This window comes from Cydia amplana, chromosome 3 (genome assembly GCF_948474715.1).
Source record: "Cydia amplana chromosome 3, ilCydAmpl1.1, whole genome shotgun sequence".
In the NCBI taxonomy this organism is placed as follows: domain Eukaryota; kingdom Metazoa; phylum Arthropoda; class Insecta; order Lepidoptera; family Tortricidae; genus Cydia; species Cydia amplana.
In genome coordinates, this window is record NC_086071.1 from 7,311,035 (window position 1) to 7,333,341 (window position 22,307).

Sequence of the window (22,307 nt, forward strand, 5' to 3'; positions counted from 1 at the left end):
GAGTGGGGTACAATTGGATGACTTGTAAGTATTTATAAAAAGCTGTAGTTACGTTATTTTATTTTCAAATTGTATCGTTTTCTTCTTCTCTTAGCCTAAAGTAGGTACTTATCTAATTCCTAAAAACCAATAATAAAAATAGCGATACGTTTGCGTAGAAAACGCTTTTATAAAATAGTGGAGCAATAGTTATTTGCTTCACAAGGGGGAACAGTTGTTGTTTAACCGCTCGTGTTGATACCACCAAGAGTAAGATAAAAATTCAAACATTTGATCACAAGCGAGGTTAGTGGTTTGAAAACAGGAGTCATGAGCGTTGCGAGGGTTTCAAGGTACGAGGGTTAAACAAACTTTGCTACAGAGTGAAACATTAGTTTTCACCACACCAGCTGGAAGGCTTTCTTGATTGTTCAAAAACTGATAAGAAATTTGCATTTTATCCACATGTGTGGCAAAGTAATCAAATGCAAATTTTGAGTTGTTTCCTTATTTTGGCTGGTAAAATTGACTTTTAAATTATGATTTTGACTGAAATATATTTAATAACATTAATTTTGAATTGATTTGGTTCGATTTTGTTTTATATTTTACAGTAAGTATTTTCCTTGCGTTAGTGTGGTGAATTTTTTTTTTGGGTTGGAAGGTCAAATGGCAGTCGCTTTCGTAAAAACTAGTGCCCACGCCAATTACTGGGATTAGTTGCCAAGCGGACCCCAGGCTCCCATGTGGCAAAATGCCGGGACAACGCGAGGAAGATGATGAGTGTGGTGAAATTTTTTGTGTTTCACTCGTTGGTAATTTTGGAATCTTTCGCTTGCTCGAGTATCAATATTAGCACGAGAGATTTTTTAAACAACAACTTAGCCCTCTTGTAAAACATAATTATAACTATTTTTCACCACACCAACGCAACGCGAGGAAAAAACTAACTGAAAACATTACAAATTAATTCCAAACCATATCTTTATATGTATTAAACTTAAAATGTATTATAGGGAGGTTGTGATAAAAGTGGAACTTTTTTGAGCATTTGTTGACTGCAAACTATTTTAGGGAGGTAGGACTTATATGACAGATTTGCTTGACTCTTAACTACAATACATTCGGCAACCAAGTCGTCGGTGCTCGGCCGAAAGTGTGAACTAATATTACAAGCTTTTATTTAACTTGCAATGTATAGCCTGACCAGTAATATATGATAATTTTCAAGAGGGCGCTGTTATTCTCATGTATAGGGTGACAATTCAGTGTAGTATGAAAAAATTAGTTCCAGTGAAATTCCGCAACATGGCGCACCCTCAATAGATCCTGGTTCACCTTTAGGTACCTATCTAATACCTTTAAACGAGCAATTCTTGTATATTTATTTATTTATTTATTTATTTATATGTATTTATATTTCGGCGATCTCGGAAACGGCTCTAACGATTTCGATGAAATTTGGTATATGGGGGTTTTCGGGGGCAAAAAATCGATCTAGCTAGGTCTTATCTCTGGGAAAACGCTAATTCTTGAGTTTTTATGTTTACCGAGCAAAGCTCGGTCTCCCAGATATTGTGTAAGTATGTATGTAACTATGGATCAAATCTTGCAAGTTAAATTTGGCCTACTTCCCGACTTCCAATGAAGCTGAAAATTTGCATAGGTACATATGTAAGTCGGGTGACAATGCAATATTATGGTACCATCGAGCTGATCTGATGATGGAGACAGGAGGTGGGCATAGGAACTCTGTGATAAAACAACGAAACCTAATTGTGTTTGGGGTTTTTAGAATTGTCTTGATGAGTTTTAGTTGCCTGTGGAAAGTAAAGTACAGTCAGCGATAAAAGCTTGTACCAAAAATGAAATTTTTGCCAAAAACTTATTTTATACCTACGTTATTTAGCCAAATGCGCAAATCGTGGCATTTAGATACTTACCGCCACTGCCGATGCCGGTGAGACGGCTACCTTTATGACCGGCGTTGTAGGATGGGGAGACATTTTCGGAAGATGCGGTGGCCGCTGAAACATTAGGAATAAGATGAAATTAGTGAAATTACGCTAAAGAATGTATACAATATGCAAATTGTTTTTATGATGACTATTAAATAGTATATTTTTGTCGTGAGATTTTGAACTTAGACTTAGTGTTGTTGTTGTTGTTGTGTTGTTATAAATTGTATACGTAACCATTACCCAGTCGTCGGGTGAGAATCCGTTTGTGCCTCACGCCAAACGAAAAGTTTTACATTTAGGACATATACGAGGGGTGTTCAAAATATTCTCGGTATGAGAATGAAAACAAACAAGTACGAAAAGTTTGATATTTTTATTTTTCAATATACTCCCCCCCTATGTTCATACACTTAAAAGATCGATCAATTATTTTTTTTAATCCCTCGTAAAAATATTTTTTATCTTTCGTGTAAAAATGCTCCTCCACTGCTGCCTTCAATGCTTCATCGTCAGAAAATTTATTTCCACGCAGATCCTTTTTAAGATTGGGGAGCAAAAAGAAGTCGCTGGGGGCTAAGTCCGGACTATACGGTGGGTGAGTAACAGTTTTAAACCCACATTCAACAATAGCTGCCTTGGCAATATGAGCAGTATGGACGGGGGCGTTGTCATGCAGAAGCAGAATACCTTTGGTTAACTTTCCTCGCCTCTTTTCTTTAATTACATCCTTTAATTGACGTAGAATGTTAGCGTAGTACTGTCCTGTGATATTTACACCTTTTTCTTTATAATCGATTAGTAATACTCCTTCACAATCCCAAAATATCGTGGCCATGACCTTGCCAGCTGAAGGGATGACCTTGAACTTCTTGGGATGAGCTGAACCCTTAATGTGCCACTGCATGGACTCTTGTTTACTCTCTGGGTCATAATGATGAACCCAGGTTTCATCTCCAGTAACTATTCTTTGCAGCACCTCATCAGGATTTTCACCGCACAGGTCAATAAAATCGGAACAACAAGCTACACGCATGTCTTTTTGAAGCCGAGTTAGCATTCGCGGAACCCATCTTGCACTTACTTTTGACATATTAAGATGGTCATGTATAATATCATGTACGGCACCAATAGAGAGATTGGTTACTTGTGCTATAGATTTTACCTTCACTCGACCATCTTCCAATATAAGTTTTTCCACTTTATCAATATTTTCTTGTGAAGTAGCTACTACAGGCCGGCCAGGTCTAGGGTCATCTTCAATACTCTCCCTTCCGCGTTTAAACTCGCTTGACCACTTTTGAATGCTAGATAAAGAAGGAGCAGACTCACGGTAAACACAATCCATTTCCTCTTTTATGGTTTTTTGATTTTTACCCTGTTTTGTCAAGAATTTTATCACGCATCGATGTTCTAATTTAGTTAACATTGTCAATTCGCACATGATGTTCATGTTTGTTCAGCAATTGCAGAAAAACAAAAGACTATCTCGGTTCGAATTATACTTTTTTTTAATGTCAATGAATAAACCTTAGCGGCCAGTAACGAAAGAAATTTTAGAAGAGGTCGTAAGATATCAATACCGAGAATATTTTGAACGCCCCTCGTAGAACTTATTTATCATTTAGGTACATATGTTTACTATTTATACAAATATTGTGAATATAGTGGTAATCATGAAATAAAATCATTTTTATTATATTACCATATCCGTTTTTGAGGAGTAAGAAATGTTTAACATTATATTGTATTATAACATTATAGAGAGAAGAGTCGTGGAATGTATTGGGCCCCATACATTCCACGACTCTTCTCTTTCCGCATAGACCAGTGGTTCCTAACCTGGGGGTAATTACCCCCGTGGGGGTAAAACTGGTATTTTACGGGGGTAATAAGCTAACCTAATTTAACAATACAACAAACGTACACGTTTTATTTTTTATTACCACATTGGGAGGAGGGGTAAAATCAGGTTCCCTAGTTAGTTATAGGGGTAACCGAACTGAAAAGGTTAGGAACCACTGGCATAGACTCTACAATGTGATATGACACAAAAGTTTTTGATATGTCACAATATTGTGATAATTTTCTGTTAACAGTGTAAATATCTGATAGTAAAATGCGGATACGGCACATCATTTTTGAAAAATGTTATTTTTCAAAAACCGATTCTTAAAATAAGTAATTAAACTTATTTATTTAAGAGGAGAAAAACTTGCGCTTGAAAACAAACTACAAGTTTTGATAAAACGGGCCCCGTAGACAACATGCCAATCGCTAACGCTCCGTAGAGTGATAGGGACTTAGAGAGACACAAAGCGATTCGATGGCGAAGCGATAGCGATTGTCACCTTGGCTAGGCCTCCGGATATCTACCTTAAGAGCAGGTCTCTCCTTGCCGGGGCGGAGCTGACGCATGTCGTGCAGCAGTTGTGTCGGGGGCGTGGGCGGGAGTCGGTTCGTGGCGGACTTTGGCCGGGTTGTCTAAAATAATAGTTTAGCTAGTTCAAAATGATCCCAGGGGCTTGACCCAGTCCTACTGGCATTTTTTAACTCGGCACTCGCAGCAGCAAATTATAAATAATCAGTATACTTTAATAATTGAGCTAGTAATTACGAGTTGCAAATTACCTATTCGCACGTGTATCGTACGTTTTACAGTACATACTTATGGCCCTTTAATTTTTCGAAGCAGTAACATAATGTGCTTTATTATTGGACCTGTCGCACTAGATACTAGATTTACTGTAAATTGTATTAGGGTCGGACTTGCCACACCCTGCGTGCGCGATCGTCGTTAGGAATCTATGTAATGATGCCGGTATGCGGTTGTCTCTGCAGCATGCTGTACATAGTTACCAACGCCGAGCTAATCTTTTTTAAGCCAATTCTTAGTAAATGTTATAAATCTTGAACTGAAATAATATTTCACCTCATACTTTTGCCTATCTGCTATTTTTTTTAGCGAACTGCGATTCTGTGAAGCTCCTGGAGACGCCATTTGCGGGATCCTGCTTTTTGTATTTCCTTTTTCACTTTGCTTATCCTCTCGTATTCCTGCGGCATTCCCTAAGTGCAAATTGTGATATTGATTAAGTATGAGCTTAATACCTACTTAAGCTCATTAGAAAAATCTACAATGCAATTTTAGTAGTTACAAAACCGTAATTGATTATACCTAGTTACCGTACCTACAACATAACACATTACATTATATCACATGTCTTTTTTTTAATACATAAAACTCATAAAATTCTGACTACGCGGGCTCAGAACTTGCGAGTCTTGCCTTTTTTAGGCCACTGGAAGGCCGTAACAATAGTAGAGGTAGTTAGCACTAGTTAATATGCATATTTCTGGTCTTACCATCAGCTGACGAAAATGGTAGTAATAGAGGGCTTCGTAGGGGTTCCAGTCGACGAGATTTCATATTCATTTTATTTCAAGATAAAGCGGTGCAACTAAAAATTTGCCCTAAAGGCTGTCCAAAATCTTTTTTCATCAACACATGTTCAAAGCCTTTAAAGGTGACTCTGAACCAAACTGAAGGATAACTTGATTGATAGGACTTGACAGCTATTCCCATAGCGGCAACTCGGATAAAAGACAGCCAGCATGCAGCACATCGAACAAGCTCCAGACTGCTTCAATAAATAAGATCATTAATCCAAAGGAAATATCGTTTTACCCGTTAGTTCAATAAGTTACCTAAATAGTAATACATTCCAGTACGGATATGATGGTCGTTCTTGTCTACGTGACAGCGTGATAAAACGGTGTCCGTCACTTTCTTTCCCACGGTGTTAAACAGTGACAGTTATTTTATCACGTGGATAAAGATGGATAAAGCTATCCATAATAGGCTGGCAGTCATTACCTAAATCGTTTAAAAAGGCTGTACAAGTTAACAGGCGGATTGTAAAATTAAAAAGTTAAGTTACGTTAGTTTATAAACACAATTTTTGAAATTTAGAACTTCATTTTGACATGTTAACTAAAAGACTGCATTGTACTGCAAAATAAACTCAAAATCTCCAGTAATTTTTAACAAAGTCCTTACGGGCTTCAAAATTGACCATCAAGAGCAATATCCATAGCAAAGCAATATCTTAAAAATGACTACCAAAGCGCAGAAGGATAAGCTTCGTAAGTTTGTACACACAGACATGTTATGCTACTAGTTATCTTGTATCAGAGCGGAAAATAAAAACCGTGTAGCTAAGATTTATCGACTGGTTGCCAGATTCTTTAATTCTCCTACACCCCAACTGCAACTCACGTTGACAAAAATGGCATTAGGACCTTTACTGCTCTTACTTTTATGCCAAGCAGCCCGCTTTTGCTTTATGCCAAGCAGCCCGCTTTTGCTTTAGAACAACCCAACTTTTAATGAAGTGTTTATTACTACGAGTATTTGTGCTTTATAGATACGCCTGGGCCCAAGTTGGTGCCGAGGCCGACAGCCGCGTCCATCGCGCGCGCCGCGGTTAACGCCAGCAACCGCATGCCACCTCAACCGCAGCGCCCAGCGTCTATTAAAACTCCAAGTTCGCCAAATATAAAGGTAATCTTAGACATTTTACCAGATTTGCTGTATAAGTACCGTGCGTGTCGGCTACCGTCAATTCATGAAGTCGTATGGTGGTATAAAATGGTCTAAAATTGTATAATACATAAGTATTTAAATACGGCGACCGAGTGACATTAATTACGTTGAATGGTTTTTGTTGCTAATTACAGAGAAAACCCAATATTCAACGAAATATACATGACATCTACACAAAGGCAGACAACCAAGTGGATACAACAATCCATGATGTGCAACCGATCGTTGATACCAAAACTAATGTAAATAATCTTGAGGTATGTATAATTATTAAATATAAACGATTGTTTTAATTATTAAAGAGTATATAATTGAAGTAAATGGATCCATCTTATCTTAGGAAAGCATTGAAGAGACTTGGTGTCGGAGAGAACCGCCAGTAATAGCAGAGAACCTGGAGGAAGAGCCTCATCTTGATATATTATTGCCCTCAGAATACGGCGCATCTCAATTTGGTATGGGCCCATTTTAATCTGCTCTTTTCTTTTCTTTCTAATTTCTTAAAGCACCATTGCACATACCTAGATTATCTATATAGGCACTCTATTTCTACACACACGTAGAGTGCTTTTTAGGGTTCCGTAGCTAAATGGCAAAAAACGGAACTCTTATCGATTCGTCATGTCTGTCTGTCTGTCTGTCCGTCTGTCCGTCTGTCTGTCCGTCCGTATGTCACAGCCACTTTTTTCCGAAACTATAAGAACTATACTGTTAAAACTTGGTAAGTATGAAGATGTATTCTGTAAACCGCATTAAGATTCTCACACAAAAATAGAAAAAAAACAATAAATTTTGGGGGTTCCCCATACTTAGAACTAATACTCGAATTTTTTTTTTCATCAAACCCAATCATACGTGTGGGGTATCTATGGGATAGGTCTTCAAAAATATTATTGTGGTTTCTAATATCATTTTTTTCTAAACTGAATAGTTTGCGCGAGAGACACTTCCAAAGTGGTAAAATGTGTGTGTAACTTCTAAAATAAGAGAATGATAAAACTAAAAAAAATATATGATGTACATTACCATGCAAACTTCCACCGAAAATTGGTTTGAACGAGATCTAGTAAGTAGCTTTTTTTAATACGTCAAAATCCCCTAATTACGGAACCCTTCATGGGCGAGTCCGACTCGCACTTGGCCGCTTTTTTCTTACGTGTTACTACCATAGATGACATATTTAAAAGCATTTATACAAGGTTTTATAATATGGCCTTCATATGCATATTATGGTTTGTTTGTGTTTACATGCTTTAAATTATTTTTTATACATATGTTTTCCTTGCAGATTCTATAGACACGGCAAGCACGCTGTCAACGAGCCAGCCACGAACTCCAATGACTAGCCGTCCGCAAACTCCTAAGAGTCCGGGAAGGGGGCTAACAGGAGGCACTCGGCCAAATACCCCTCATAGTGCACAGGACTCGATTCGGCCCACCACTCCCAACAGTCGACCGACCACGCCTCAAAACCCTCAACCCAAGTCTCAATCAATACCACCGCCCGACGAGTCACTGGCCCTGTCGGCCTACCTGCGTAATGATACCTCACAGGTCGATGATAATGATCTCATGTCGGCTTACTCAGCGAAGCAAAAACAGTTCCAACAAATGAAGAAGGAATTGGATGTTAAACAAGTAACAATAGTCATTTTCTTTTGTACCGGAGTTTTTGTAGACAATTATTCGCCTTCTCTGCCTCTTTAGTAACTGAGTAAGAATCTCACAAAATACCATTCTACCGTTTAGGTACGGCTCGATGGCGGACGAATGTTTGAAATTTCACATTTAAGAATTATTTCATCACTTCAGCCTACGGCTTTCATCTAAATCCTTGTCATCAAAATTTCACTTAGCCCCTACGGTGCACAATGTAGGTAGTAAACTCGCTTGGTATTTTATGCTTAAGTTAAAGAAAACCCTACTTATGACTACAATTCCTTTCCAGCAAGCGGTTCTAGAAGCGTTCGACAGCTTGCGCAGCCTGCGGGAGCGTTTACCGCGCGAGAGCGCAACGGGCGGCGGCGAGGGTGCAGTGCAAGAGCTGCTGGTGTTCAACGTCGCTGACTGGCCGGGGGAGGAACTCGAGCAGCTCTACCGCGGCGCCGCCGCCGCAGACACCGATGGAGCGATGCGGCTTATTGAATCTGTTCCCATCGGTATGTTGATTACCTACCCCACAGGTCATGGGTCCTAACAAAGGCGGTTTGACTGGACTTATATCGACCGGGATATCGTCGCTATACTTACTCAACCTCATATCTGCAACAATCGTTTGATGGAAATGTCGCTTTTCTTTCATTCGGAATACGGGTGTTTTGTCATCAAATGAGTGTTGCAGATACGAGGTTGAGTAAGTAGGTATAGCGGCGATATGAACATTGATTACCTTTTGTATAAACAATACAAAAGGTAATCAGTACGGTTCATATCCCGGTCGATATGTCTAGTGAAACTAACCGCGAATCATTCAAAACTGTTAAAGGCGGTTTGTTCGCTGATTAAAGTCGGTGTCAGGCAGGTTCGCTGTATGTTTTTTAACTAAGAAGTACTAAAAGAAATATTCTGGAACGCTAATTTGGTTCTATTGCATAATAAAATGTACGAGTAGGTACATTTAGACTAATTATAACTGTCTTGAATGGTAGCCAATGAAGATTCATTGCAAATGTTTTTTTCTGTTAACATTAAACTTAGTAAACGCAAAAGCTAATTACCTATATACAGTTATAGGCAGGTATACCTACCGATTGCGAATTTCATGGTTTCGATTTTGCTAATGAATTTCACATTGATTAAAGATGGCGTAATTCATAAACTTTTTTAATCTTATAGATGAATCCAACTTTAATGAAGTAGAATCCAAAGTGATCAAGATGCCAGAACAATTTGCTGAACTATGTCTCCAAGCGTTCGCAGCGCGACAAGAGCTCATAGATTGGGTTAAGGATGTTCTCCTGCAATCTGATAACGTAATTAAATAATTATTTTATGCCTAAGATACACTTCAGTATGATAAGTAGGTATATATGTGAACAAAGTTATTTTTCACCACACCAGCTGGTAAAGGCTCTCTTGATTATTCAAAAACTGTTTAGAAAGTTGCATTTTATTCACATACATGAGACGGAAAGTAATCTGATGCTAATTTTGAGTTGTTTCCATATACTTTTATAACTACCACGGGACTTAATCGCGTAAGACTTACGTTTATTTATGGCCTGACGTTTCGAACGTAAACCTAAACGACAAATAAACGTAAGTCTTACGCGATTAAGTCCCGTGGTAGTTATAAAAGTATGAGTGACAATCGTGTTAGTTTAAATCAATATATTGTTTCCATGTTGGCTAGTAGAATTGACTTTTACCTAAATGATGATTTTGGATCATAAATAATATTTAATAACGTTCATTTTGATTTGATTTGGTCTGATTTTGTTTAATATTTTACGGCTAGTATTTTCCTCACATTGGTGTGGTGAGAAATTTTGTTTCACTCGGTGGCAAAATTTGTTTAACCATCGTGCCTTCAAACCCTCGAAATGCTGATTTAAGACACATTCGTCAGATTCCTTTATCGTCAGGATAAATTAAAGCCTGTTTTTTTTTTCGGACGAAAACGGAAATACTCTTTGGACAGAAAAAAACTTAACTTTAATGTGGAAGAGTTGGAATTATCCTGTGATACTTGCATCTCTTAATATGCTCCACCAGTGGATCGAACAATTTAAACCTTTCCTTCACAACTTAACCAGACGGAGCCCCTCTTCGCGGGGCTCCTATTTCTGGGCGCTTTGCCCTTCGGGCATCTGAAGCTACCTAACGAACCTAACCTTAGGTAGGTAACGAACCTACCTACGCTTGTCTCCCCAGTGTAATGTTTTCACGAACGTCGCACTAAATCAATAGGTAGGTAGGTTAGGTTCGTTAGGTAGCTTCAGCTGCTCAAAGGGCAAACCGCCCAGAAATAGGAGCCCCGTTCGTGCACAACTTAAGTGCAGGAAATGTTTTTGGAACAGAAAATTCTGACAAATGCGGAATCTGACCAAAAGTCCGTTGTCGTCCGAAAAAAAACAGGCTATAATTTATCCTGACGAAAAAGGAATCTGACGAATGTGTCTTAGATCGAAATGCTCAAGATTCCACTTTTTAATTTTGGAATCTTTCGTTTGCTCTGGTATCAATATTAGCACGAACGGTTAAACAACAATTTTGCCCCCTTGTGAAACAAATAAATATTGTTTTTGTTTATTTAAAGCCACAGGACTGCGGCGAAGGGGAAACATTGCAGAGAATTGCCAATTACAACTCGCAAGGGCTCCAGCTTTGCGAGGCTTTGCGGGAACTTAAAGAACAAGCGGACTGTGCGATGAATACAGTAGCATATTTTACCAAGTAAATAATTAATTTCTATTTATATTAATGACTTTAACAAATATTCAAAATATGCTCGATTCTAAATGTATTCGTATCTTCATTTCCTAACCACCTATTTTTTTAGTCAAATAATATTACTATAAACTTTTATTTCTCTTTTTAGGCGAATGTGGAGAGATCAAAATGCATTAATTAGTGTTGGAAAAGAGCTAGTCCGTGACGTGGCACGTCTAAAGCAGAACCTTGAAACGCAAGCGAATGTCGTCGAGCAAATGCAGTCGCAGTTCCACAGTTTACAAAACGGAACTAGTCATGTACAGGTACATTTTCGTACTGCCTGTTTCGCTCAGACGAGCACGATCGGTTGCGTCGCTCAAGAAGAGGTTAAAGAAGCTATATATATGGTTATCTGACTGATTAATTTGCCTATATTTGTGTTGTAGGTATACTTGCTTTCTACTTCTTTCCAATGTTTAGTGTATTTTCCCCATTCCTTTTTGTGTAATACAATGTATGTTTATCCTATAAATTTTGTATGTATTTATATCCTTTATCTTTCTGGTACCTTGTTGTACATTTTGCTTCATTTGTCACCTTCTTTTCCCTCTCTCCTCTCATCTACTCAAAGGTTAACTGGAAGAGATCTCTGAAAGCGATAACTTATCCCGGATAAGTTCGCCTTTGTACTTCTTACTATATTTTTGTTATTTTTAATATGTATTTTTGTACAATAAAGAGTTTACCTACTACTACTACTACTACTACTACATTTATGCAAAACACTTAATATGAATGTTATCGCAATAATATTTTAGTTAGATTTAACTTGATATAAGTACCTACTTTTTTAGGAAATACGCCAAGAATTGGAGAAGGAAAGAGCTGCGAATACGTTGCTAAAAGAAAAACTTGCGACGTCTGAGAATCAACATCGGCAGTGTCGCAACCGGATCACCAAAATGGACCGGCAACTTCGAGAAGCTGAAGCAAGCATAGCCACTTTAACTGGCACTGTAAAAGCGCTTGAAGATCAGGTACATACCTATGTTTGATAAATGTAAATATTGAATTATATTAAACGTATAAAATTATACGCAGTAACCTATTAATAACTTGTTTTTATTCTCTTCAGTCTCGACAAAGAGAGATACAAATGGAAGCACGGGCCAGAAAAATGAGGGAATCACTAAAAACTGGCGAAGTGGCGAGTGATCATTTAGCACAGAAACGTGATGCACTACAAGCTGAGTAAGTATACCTACGAGTATAATCCATTAATGATGTAAACTAAATATTTATAACGTTGCGTTAAAATTTATCTTATTAATCAACTGACATGTTAACAGAGTAACAGAATTGAAAGACCAGATTGAAAAACTATCGGCTAAATATAACTCCACTATTAAAGATTTAGAAAATCAGTTACAAGAAACTAAGTCTGCTTTGGAGGAACAGATTTTGTTAAATCATAACAAGGACATGGAAATAGCAACTGCGAAGAATGCAACTTTAGCAGAGAGCAACGCCACAGTTGAGCAACTGCTTACCAAAATAAGGGAACTTGAGAATAAAACCGGTAGGTTTTAATTACCAGTAGTGTTTTAGAGGTTTGGATTTATCTGATTACTGATACAATGTTCCATATGGTTATATACCTAAATATATATTCCAGCACACAACGTTGAACAAAAACAACCGAATTCACGAGAAATAGAATTATTAACAGAACTGCAAGCAACAAAAGATACACTGCGATTGGTAGAAGAAGAAGTTATAGTGTTCAAACAGGAGAAAGTTCGATTCTTGGAAACGCTTGCAAAAATTGCTGTAACTACCCTTTCTCCAGAATTACTTTTATTGTTTTGATCGGTTATGAAAATGTACGTAGTATATGACTGCAGATTTTTTTTTCAGTCCTTTTTACCACCTGATATATTTTTTTCTGGTGAATTTCAAGGTGATGATATCTCAAAATATACCTTACTTACCTATAAATTCTTAATGTTCCAATCACGCTGGGGAAAATATTGAAATGCCATTGTTTTAGGAGTCAGACGACAAAGTAGGGATGCAACAAAAATTGGCAGCGGAACTTCTGAGCAAAGAGGAAATAATAGGCAAGCTGCAGGTTCAAATGAGAGAATTGACCAAGAATGATAAATTACTGTAAGTTTTCGACGTGACACTGTAGCATAAATAAAAGCACCGTAAATCAATCTTAAAAGTCCTAAGCTATACAAGTATAGCTGTATACTGATGTCTAACTGGTGGTTTTGTTTTCAGTTCTCAGAAAGTTATTCAATATGAGCAGTATGTTAAGGTTTTACAAGCACAGAAAACTGGACTAACGAATTTGGAAGAAAGTAACGAAGATTTTCAAAAGGAGGTACGTACATTCGTACATACATGCATATCTTGGTGCTAATATTGCTAAAATGTTCTAATGTCGAATTTATCACATTATTGCACTCTAGATAGTCTAGATATATATACCTACTGTATATTTAGCTTTGAATGTAAGTTCCTAATCAAAACATATTAATACCTAAAGTGTACCTATTCATCCTTACTGTGTCCTTATTATCATGTAAACAAACAAACGTCAAATCCATAGAAAATCTATTAGACATCGTATCTAATGTCAGATGTTTTTGAGGTGATCCGTTCGTTACTGGGATTAATGATGAATTAAAATTTTCAATGGTTACCGTAGAGTTTCCTATCTTCACCTGGGTTTTGACACTTTTCCTAAAAAATCTCTCAAATTTGAAAGCATTTTAATCCGTTAAGGCGAAAAAACGTTTTTTAGTGTTCCTAACTATCAGTATTCACAATTGAAACTTTGAATTTCATTGGTTAAGTTGGTAAAAAATGGCCTCAAAGGCAATAGGCGATGTTTGGGTATTTTTCCCAATCTTCGCCTACGGCATGCTTTACCGCTAATAATACACTTTTCTGTGACTAACACATGTTAAGTCGTATCTATTTGGAATGTGCTACTATACTATGAACCTTAATTACACCAGACTAGCCATATTTTAAAAAAACGGTGTAGTAGGCGAAGTTTGGTAACAGTCTGAAGTTGGTTTCATACATTTTCTATAACGAAGCTAGGGCTGCCAAAAATTAACCAACATGCCAAATAAAGGGGAGTAATGGTTTATAAGTAAAAAAATTATAATTTTTAACAAAAATATTTAATATTTAAACCTGGCTCGCTGAGCAACTTCTGTTGCTGACTGTACAAAAATATTTAAATTTGGAAACAAGTAATGCCATCCACCACCAATAGGGTATTTGACTACTAGTCAAATCAGTTTCTTTTTTCGAACTGTCAAAACGGTTTTGCTACTATGGGGTTTATTATGTAACATTAGCATGTGACGTCACAATCAAGTTACCTATTGTTTATAGTTTTATACCGGTTTTAAAATATAAATTGTGTCTAAAAAATAACTGCTGTCTACGTTTCTCTATTAACCTTATGATGCTTTATTTCATGCATGGTGTAAAATAATTTATTTGAAAAACATACAGTCAAATACCCTATTAATGTGGTAAAACAAATTTGACAACCCTAGGGGTAGGCGAAATTTGGCAACAAGATGGACGCAAAGTACCTTCACCAATGTTTTATCCAATTGTGACTTCTAAACGTAAGCTAGCCATTAAATAATAGTTTCATATGAAAAAGAAATAGTTATAGTATATAATCATGTAAAGAGTTTAACATTACCTGGTCTGTATCACTGTTAAAAACCGAAGTTCAAACACTGGCTTAAAAAAACGTGTGGTCGGCGTCGCGAAAAAACCTCACTGAACGTAAACTGTGTGAAGTTAGCCGCAGATTGTTCGAAGAATGTTGACACCCGTAAAAAATACTTTGTATTTAGTAGTTTTATGTAAGGCTTACATTAGAAACATTTTGTTAATGGCAACTTTTGTCAAAGTAGGCGAAAATAGGGAGCCCAGGCAAAGATACGAAACTCTACGGTATTTGGTCGATTTCAATACCTACTTTGTGAGTTTATTTAAGTATATATAGTGTGTCAAAGGTCTGTTTGATTTCAAACATAGACAGAGATAATCATACTATCTTTGTCTTACACTAGTACTAGCACCAAAAGAAAAGGTTGAGTATAGTTTTTTTGTTCCTATTTACTGACAAGATTTGGTTGACCCAGTATAGAACACCATATTAAGTGGTGATTATTGAGTAATTCCAGAGAAAAGTGTGATAATGTCTTCGACAAGTTTTTGTTTACATGATAGGACAAGTAAGAATAAATACACTTTATGAATATTATTACTATTCCTTACGTCGTAGATCCTAGATTTACGAATGAAGCTTTTGGAAGAAATCCACCGGAACGAGGAGCTGACGGAAGTGCTGGCGAAGAAGGATCGCCAGCTGGAGCAGCAAGACAAGACGTCACGAGCCCAGGCAAGAGTCATCAAGGTGACACTATAAAGAATCCTCTACGTAGTCTATTGTCAAGTTCCTAAGGGTTCCTGTCGTGGAGACATAGGTGTCCAATACAATTCTACCAATATTATACCTAAATGTGGAAGGTTGTACTGTTAGCAGCAGCAAATAGTATCAACAAAAATCGCCAAACAAGTAGAATAAATGATACCTACATCGTAGGTGTTTGCCGTGCGTGATTGGTATCATGACGGGCCTCCACTTGTTGTGGTTGGCGGTGTAACGGTTTTATTTTTAATTTTGTATTGCTGGGGCAGGTGCGCGAGGAACTGATCAACTTGCTTAAGAACAAGGAGACGGAGCAGACCCACGAGCTGTTGGCGTTGCAACAGGACCTCGAGAATAGAATGAAAATTGTAGACGAAGTGAGAAACAGTTTTCTAGAAGTTGCTTAGATAAGAAAATTTCCCCACGAAATTAACTCTCCTAAAGGGGCCCACTGATTACCAGTCCGCCGGACGGTATCGGCCTGTCAGTTGTTCGGAGCTGTCAACTTTTTGTTCTAACTGACAGGCCGATATCGTCCGGCGGACTGGTAATCAATGGGTTCCTGAAGGAAGAGGTTTATCGCCCACTTGGATATGACTGAGTTCTTTTTCTTACTGCAGTTTATTTTCATAGAACATATGTAGTTAAAGTGTCATGCAATAGAACTTGCTATGCTATCTATGTAAACAAACCGCCATACTAAAATTGACACTGAATGTCAATTTACTAGTAACTTTTGTTTACATAGTTAGCAAGTTCTATATATAGTATATACAAATATTACTGGTTTGGCGCATCTATTTCTATCGGCGTGACTCTGAAACTTCAGCAAGAAGATAATTTAGATAATGTACCTACAACGACTTTTGTTTGGTCAGTGTCTATCTGAGGTTAGAACTGGGACCTTATTAAATAGTATTTCGTAAACATTACAGGTAAACAAGCAAATCGCAGCCAAGGCGGTGGAGATCCAGGAGCTGTTCGCGACGCTGGAGAGCAAGCAGCAGCAGATCCACCGGCTGGAGAAGATCGTGCTGATGCTGGAGGAGCAGCAGCGGCGGGCGCAGGCGCAGCGCACGCGCCACGAGGAGAAGATCGCCGCGCTCGAGCACGAGCTCGCGGAAGGGTGTCGCCGGGAACGGTAAGTGTAACACTAAGGCCTGAGTGGACGCTCGGAGCGGAGCATTCGGCGGGGCGTGCAGAGGGCCTACCGCGAACCACGTTCGACGTGTTACCTCCCTGTCACACTTACGTACGAATTTACAAGTGCGACAGAGAGGCAACACGTCGAACGTGGTTCGCGGTAGGCGCTCAGCGTGGCATCGGGCTCACAAGTGATTTGAGCGGCGTGCACTAAGGCCGCTCCTATACGTTTGCATTTGTTTAACATGCACGCCGCACGCCCCGCCCCGCTGCACGCTCAACTCGAGCGTCCAATCAGGCCGTACACTAGGATGTTTGATTGTTTGTATGTACATTAAGTATAACAAAGCATTTTTCAACCCATAGCCATATTTTTTGTGGTGAATTTAGGTATAGATCATAACTAAGCAACTTTTACTAAAATCGCGAAAAAAAGTTTTTGGCTACCAATGCTACCATTTCATACCAGTGAACGCATATAAACCATGGAAGTATTCTGTCCGCTCAATTATGACCCAACGTAAAGTATTCGATTGTAGGCGGTGCTTACAGACTGTTCGATTGGCAACTTCAGTGCGGCCGAGATGACAGTCAGTGACCGATGGCTAAATTGGTTTATAAAAACTACGTTTTTTTGTAATTAAAAATGTCTTCATGTGTCGTGAAGTGGTGCAGAAGTTGTTTTAGTTCATATCAAGGACAGTGGAATCACTTTTCACTTGTAGTAAACAGATAACTTCAGTAAAATTTGGAATAAACATGACGAAATTTTTTCAATACTACCGTGCTAAGCTAAAACGTAACAACTGCATACGACTTTCATAACAACATACGACTTTTTAAATTGCGAGGATAATAGGGATGGTTTTATGCCAAATGAAGTAGACTATTTTATTAACTTATGGTTTAGGTATTTTCTATATACAGTAGAATCCGCTTATAATGACATTGAAGGGAAGTAACAAACATGTCATACTAAGCGGATGTCATATACAGCATAGTTGATAAACTTTTTATTTTATGTTTTCCAAATTAATCTCAAACTATTTTGTGAGAGATGAGTTTTATTAACCTTATATCAATTATCAACTTTCACCGAGAGTAAAAACTAAAAAACGCCACAGACGTCCTCGCAGGGAAAGATGTGGGGCCGGCCACGAAAACCCAGCTAATTTGTCAGTATAACCGGACATAATTCTATAAAAATAGTATTTATAGGTCGAAGTCATCTTATCCGACTTTGTCACAAAGAATTTCATATGAAAACCAAACTTCGCACAGTAATTGCGTCATGGTAAGCGGTTGGTCAGTATTAAGCGGAGTCATAATAAATAAATAAATAAAAAAAAAACGGATAAACGGATAATAAACGGATTAAGCCATTTCCGTCAGTAGAAAAGAGCGGCGAATTTAGAAAATGTAATACAATTGTGTAATACCTACTATAACCTAGTACCTAAGCAAATCCGTAATATTTTCAATTGTATCTGTTAGGGAGACCTGTTATTGGCTTCATGATTGTATCCTAGTTATAAGTCTATATAGTTTGTTAAAGCTGTTGGTCTTCTAATAAAATAAAATAAAATAAATAAATAAAATAAAGTAAGCTCGCGAACGGTTATGGTGCCATACAAAATTGTAATTATGCGCCTTTTTCTACTGACAAACTTGCTTGACCGGCTATATACATATAAAATATTTCCATTGGAACTGAAAGTGGGGATTTATTGTGACTCCGCCTGTTCAAATGTTTTTGACCTGATTCGTGTACGCATGTAAATTTTGCAGGCTGTATAGCCTGTCCGATTTCTAAGATCAAGTTCGCCATACATTTACTATGGCGTACTTGATCTTAGAAAAACGGACAGACTATACCAGTACGGCTACCATCAGTTTGGCACTGACAAACGCCGTCGAGAACGTAATTTACTTTCTATACATCTCGCTCGTACTCGCTTATTAGTGCAAACGAAATGTATAGAAAGTAAATTACGTTCTCGATAGCGTAAATGTCAGTTTTGACACTGTCAGTGACTCATGGTACGGGCTCTGAACGTGACTTCGCACTGCCATACAGATTGATAATAAAATATACAAAATACTTATTATAGCGGAATACATTTATACCTACAACAATGAATATTTAATTATGTTGAGTTAGTCTGTCATTTAATTTCATAACAACATTTTAACTAGTTATCTTTTAATCTGCATTAAATTATTATACGTGAATTATTTGACTGGTTCTTCAATGTATGGCATAAACCTATCCCTGTCTAAGTCATATTCTAATCAAATATGGACCGCGAACTCTCAGCGGCCAGTACGTACAGTAAGAAGGTTATTAGCGGATTAATGTCGCTGATTGGTAGTTATTGACATTATATGCATTTCATCTACACTTAGCTGTGTACGTTAGTGTAATAGAGACAGGCTCTGTAAACGTATCGTCTTATTTAAATGGAGGCGTAATTGTGTATGTGTGCTAATTTGGCCCGAGAATTTGAACGGTAATGTTCCCAAAGGCGGTTTCCAGTTATATGCTTTCACTGTTTCATACATTTTGGTTGATCAGACATCGATGTTTTCTATGGGAGATTTTTTATGCTCGGACACTCGAGCAATCGATCCAAAATAGGGGAAATATGTGCTATGTAACTAATTTCAAACCTTGGTACCTAATCCTTTTCGTGGAAGTTAGGTAAAGTGCAACAAAATAGGGAGCGTTCAAGTATTACGTAACGCAATTTTTGGACATTTTTGACCCCCCCTCCCCCCGTGTAACGCGCCGTAACGTTTTTCTGTACAAATAAAACACGTTGATATTGTTTTTTTTTTCAGAAAGTTCCTGTTCTTCTGAAAGGCCAAAAGTAAAAGTGACATGAAAGTGCTGATTTAAATTTACTGTAGTGAAATTAAACATTAGAAATTCGAAATTAGCGCAGGTAATTAAGGCTTTTGATTAAGCCTTCGCTGAATGATACAATATTATTTTAAGGTACTTACCTACTATAGGCTAGACAAGTAAAGGACCGCTTAGTGCGTGCGTTTTTGCGTTGTTAAATTAAATTAAACAACGCGATAACTCAAGCAAGCCTCCGAAATGGAAACATTTTAATTATAAATGTAGGTCACTAGAATTTGGGTACAATTTGTCACCTCTAATAATAAAACCGTTTAATGGAACATTATTTGTTTTTATTCTATTAAGCAATTTGTTCGGCGGGCGATCGTAAAATCATTCAGATCATGATCATGCAATTCCTAGGCATATCGTGAATCGTGAAAAACCTTGTATAGTTCTGGACAGTTTGCATGCCCTTCGGCCGGGCATCTGATTGATCTGATGCAACCTAACGAACATGAAAACATTACACAGGAACAGGAACTTTACGATCGGCCGCCGATTTATACCTACATATACAGGATGCTTCCTGTAACAGGAGCAATAAATTAAAACTAAAGGCTGTAAGGACTCCTCAAACTGACCAACATTTGTTCAGCAACTTTGCAGCAAGTAAATATTGCCTTCAATGTACGCTGACAGTGTGTTTGACGTTGCTTGTCACGCTTTAAACATAAAATTTGCAATACATTACGTCTTAGAATAAACTTTAAAGTGTAATAAAAATCAAAACATGAGTTATTTTCAAAAGTTGCTGTACAAATGTTGGTCAGTTTGAGGAGTACAGCCTACAGTTTAATTTATTGCTCCTGTTACAGGAAGCATCCTATAATATCCAGTGTGTAAATCCAATACACCGGGCCATAAATTAAACCGGATATAGAACTAACCCGTGTAATCATTAAGTTTTTTTTTAATTACACTTAATTATGACTCCCGTCATTATTACTTTTTTCACATGTAGGTACCGAGCAGCAATGTACTGCAAACATGATGAAACATAAGATGACATGACATTATAAGAGATACGAGCTTTTTATTGTAACTGCCGTAACAAGCGTTGACAGTTACTATAAAAAGCTCGTATCCCGTAACTCGTGTGCTGGTGTATTACATTGCGGGCCTAATTATTTTGTATGGGTCACTGACTTAATATAAAAGAAATAGACACACAAAGCAGAACAAAAACGTCAAGAAATGTGGATCCCAATGACGTTTCGCACCATTTGCATTGATGATAAAAACGCTTACGTAAATTTTGAGTCAAGATAAATGTTTCGTACAGAAAAGAGCTTAATGTCGTAAGCATTAAGTGTCAAATTTGCATACATAAGTACCAACACTGTTAAAAAATTTAGTCCGATGGCACTAAACGTAACGTATTTACGTCAAGCAACGTCAAACGAGAATAATGAACGAATGGAGTCACTTTGGTACACTTGAATAGGTATTACTGTACAGAAAAACCAATTGAAGTAATAAATAAAACAAATTTAATTTAATCGGGAGTTTAAATAAAATTAATTCGTGGTTCAAATTCAAACAAATTAAATTTTTAATAAGTAAGTATACGTCTTTAAATACTAATTTCCTTGAAATAAATTCAACTTATTAAATAAAATAACTGTGTATTTTAGATCTACATTTACTCATCGCACGGGTGCACGGGGACATTTAGGTACTGATTGGATTTCTTTTTATAAAGTCCATACTTTATAAAAAAATCGGGTTGTTCCCACTAGTTACCACCAAGTTGATATCAGTGGTAACTACTAGGATTTTTTTTTCCCACCTTTTACCACTGGTAACTACTGGGAAAAATAATTCCCACTAGTTACCACCAAATCGAGTTGGTGGAAATAACCCAAAAAAATCCTGTGGTTGTCACTGTGTTCAGACAGGTTTAGCATTTACAGTTAGTCGATATAAGCCCTTATTGGTTGTCGGAAACAGGGAAATGGGCCGATCACACAAGTGCCGTTTTGCTTTGTTTAAAACTGCATCAACCCTATCTCTTGCTATAATTAAATAGCAGTCCACTTTGCACGTCGCATAGGTTTTCTTGGAAATCTTGAATTTAAACATAATATTATTCCTTACGAATTCCATATAAAAATAAAAATAAATATTGACCTCACATCGACTCATTAGATTTTTGTTCCTTGACATCCCTTCTTTGGTACTAACAAATTAATTTATTCGAAACCATAAAATTACCACCAGATTACATAAATTATGTAATGCTATCCAAAGAACTAACCGAAAGAAATACATTCCATCCTTTTTCCTTGTTTTATCATTGTTATTTTTACATATTTTAACGGCACATTTCGTAATTGTTGACAACTTCACATTTGAGCGTTTCAAACAAGACTAAACGAAAAAGTAACGCGTGATCTGTTTCAACGTTACTTTTGTGGGGCCATTTTTTGCGGCTGATTGGGTATCCAGTTCTTTATTCTATATCAATGGTATGGGTAAAATTTTCATTGTACCTATTTCTAAGCAAAATCTATCTCAATATAATTCTTAGGTCCCTAATATGTACAGTACCTACATATTACGGTACTTACCTGAACATGCGTACAGGCTATCGTAGTAGGAACAAAGACACGAACCAATTGATTATATAGATGTTATCTTGTTATGTGACGCTCAACAGTTTCATTACGCTTTTGCTACCTCGTATTTTGCAGTATTATCTATGTAAACTGGTTTCAATGCATTAAGACAGATAATGTGAATAATGTGTAATTAGTAGGTAGGGCCGTTCCCGTGGTTTTGCTTGCTATTTCTTACCCCAGAAATATGTCCAAAATAAAAATTTAGTTTAGTATTTCAGGCAAAGTAACACGTAATAATGTC

At 37.3% G+C, this 22,307-nt stretch overlaps 1 protein-coding gene across 4 annotated transcripts; it reads left to right on the forward strand.

The window, feature by feature from the left end:
* Positions 1-5,897: 5,897 nt before the first annotated feature.
* Positions 5,898-19,446, forward strand: LOC134662468 (uncharacterized). 4 transcript variants are annotated; one of them, XM_063518697.1, is made up of 19 exons: positions 5,900-6,083; positions 6,365-6,501; positions 6,678-6,800; positions 6,884-6,998; positions 7,832-8,181; positions 8,492-8,702; positions 9,379-9,515; positions 10,802-10,938; positions 11,084-11,240; positions 11,772-11,954; positions 12,053-12,168; positions 12,267-12,496; positions 12,593-12,747; positions 12,968-13,086; positions 13,204-13,306; positions 15,248-15,379; positions 15,664-15,771; positions 16,330-16,535; positions 19,379-19,446. In XM_063518697.1, the coding sequence occupies exons 1-19, from the start codon at positions 6,053-6,055 to the stop codon at positions 19,395-19,397; spliced, it is 2,769 nt and encodes a 922-aa protein (XP_063374767.1). In that variant the 5' UTR covers positions 5,900-6,052; the 3' UTR covers positions 19,398-19,446. The 4 variants fall into 4 exon arrangements, 3 of the variants coding, with proteins under 3 accessions (XP_063374767.1, XP_063374769.1, XP_063374770.1); XM_063518699.1 differs by having other exon boundaries at positions 10,808-10,938; XM_063518700.1 differs by lacking the exon at positions 15,664-15,771.
* Positions 19,447-22,307: the final 2,861 nt, after the last annotated feature.

What these genes read in the sequence shown, in the direction of transcription:
- LOC134662468 (XM_063518697.1), top strand. Translation starts at nt 6,053, where the DNA reads ATGACTACCAAAGCGCAGAAGGATAAGCTTC. An exon ending in AGCGCAGAAGGATAAGCTTC is followed by an intron (nt 6,084 to 6,364) that starts GTAAGTTTGTAC and finishes TGTGCTTTATAG; the next exon opens with ATACGCCTGGGCCCAAGTTG. An exon ending in GAATGAAAATTGTAGACGAA is followed by an intron (nt 15,772 to 16,329) that starts GTGAGAAACAGT and finishes TAAACATTACAG; the next exon opens with GTAAACAAGCAAATCGCAGC.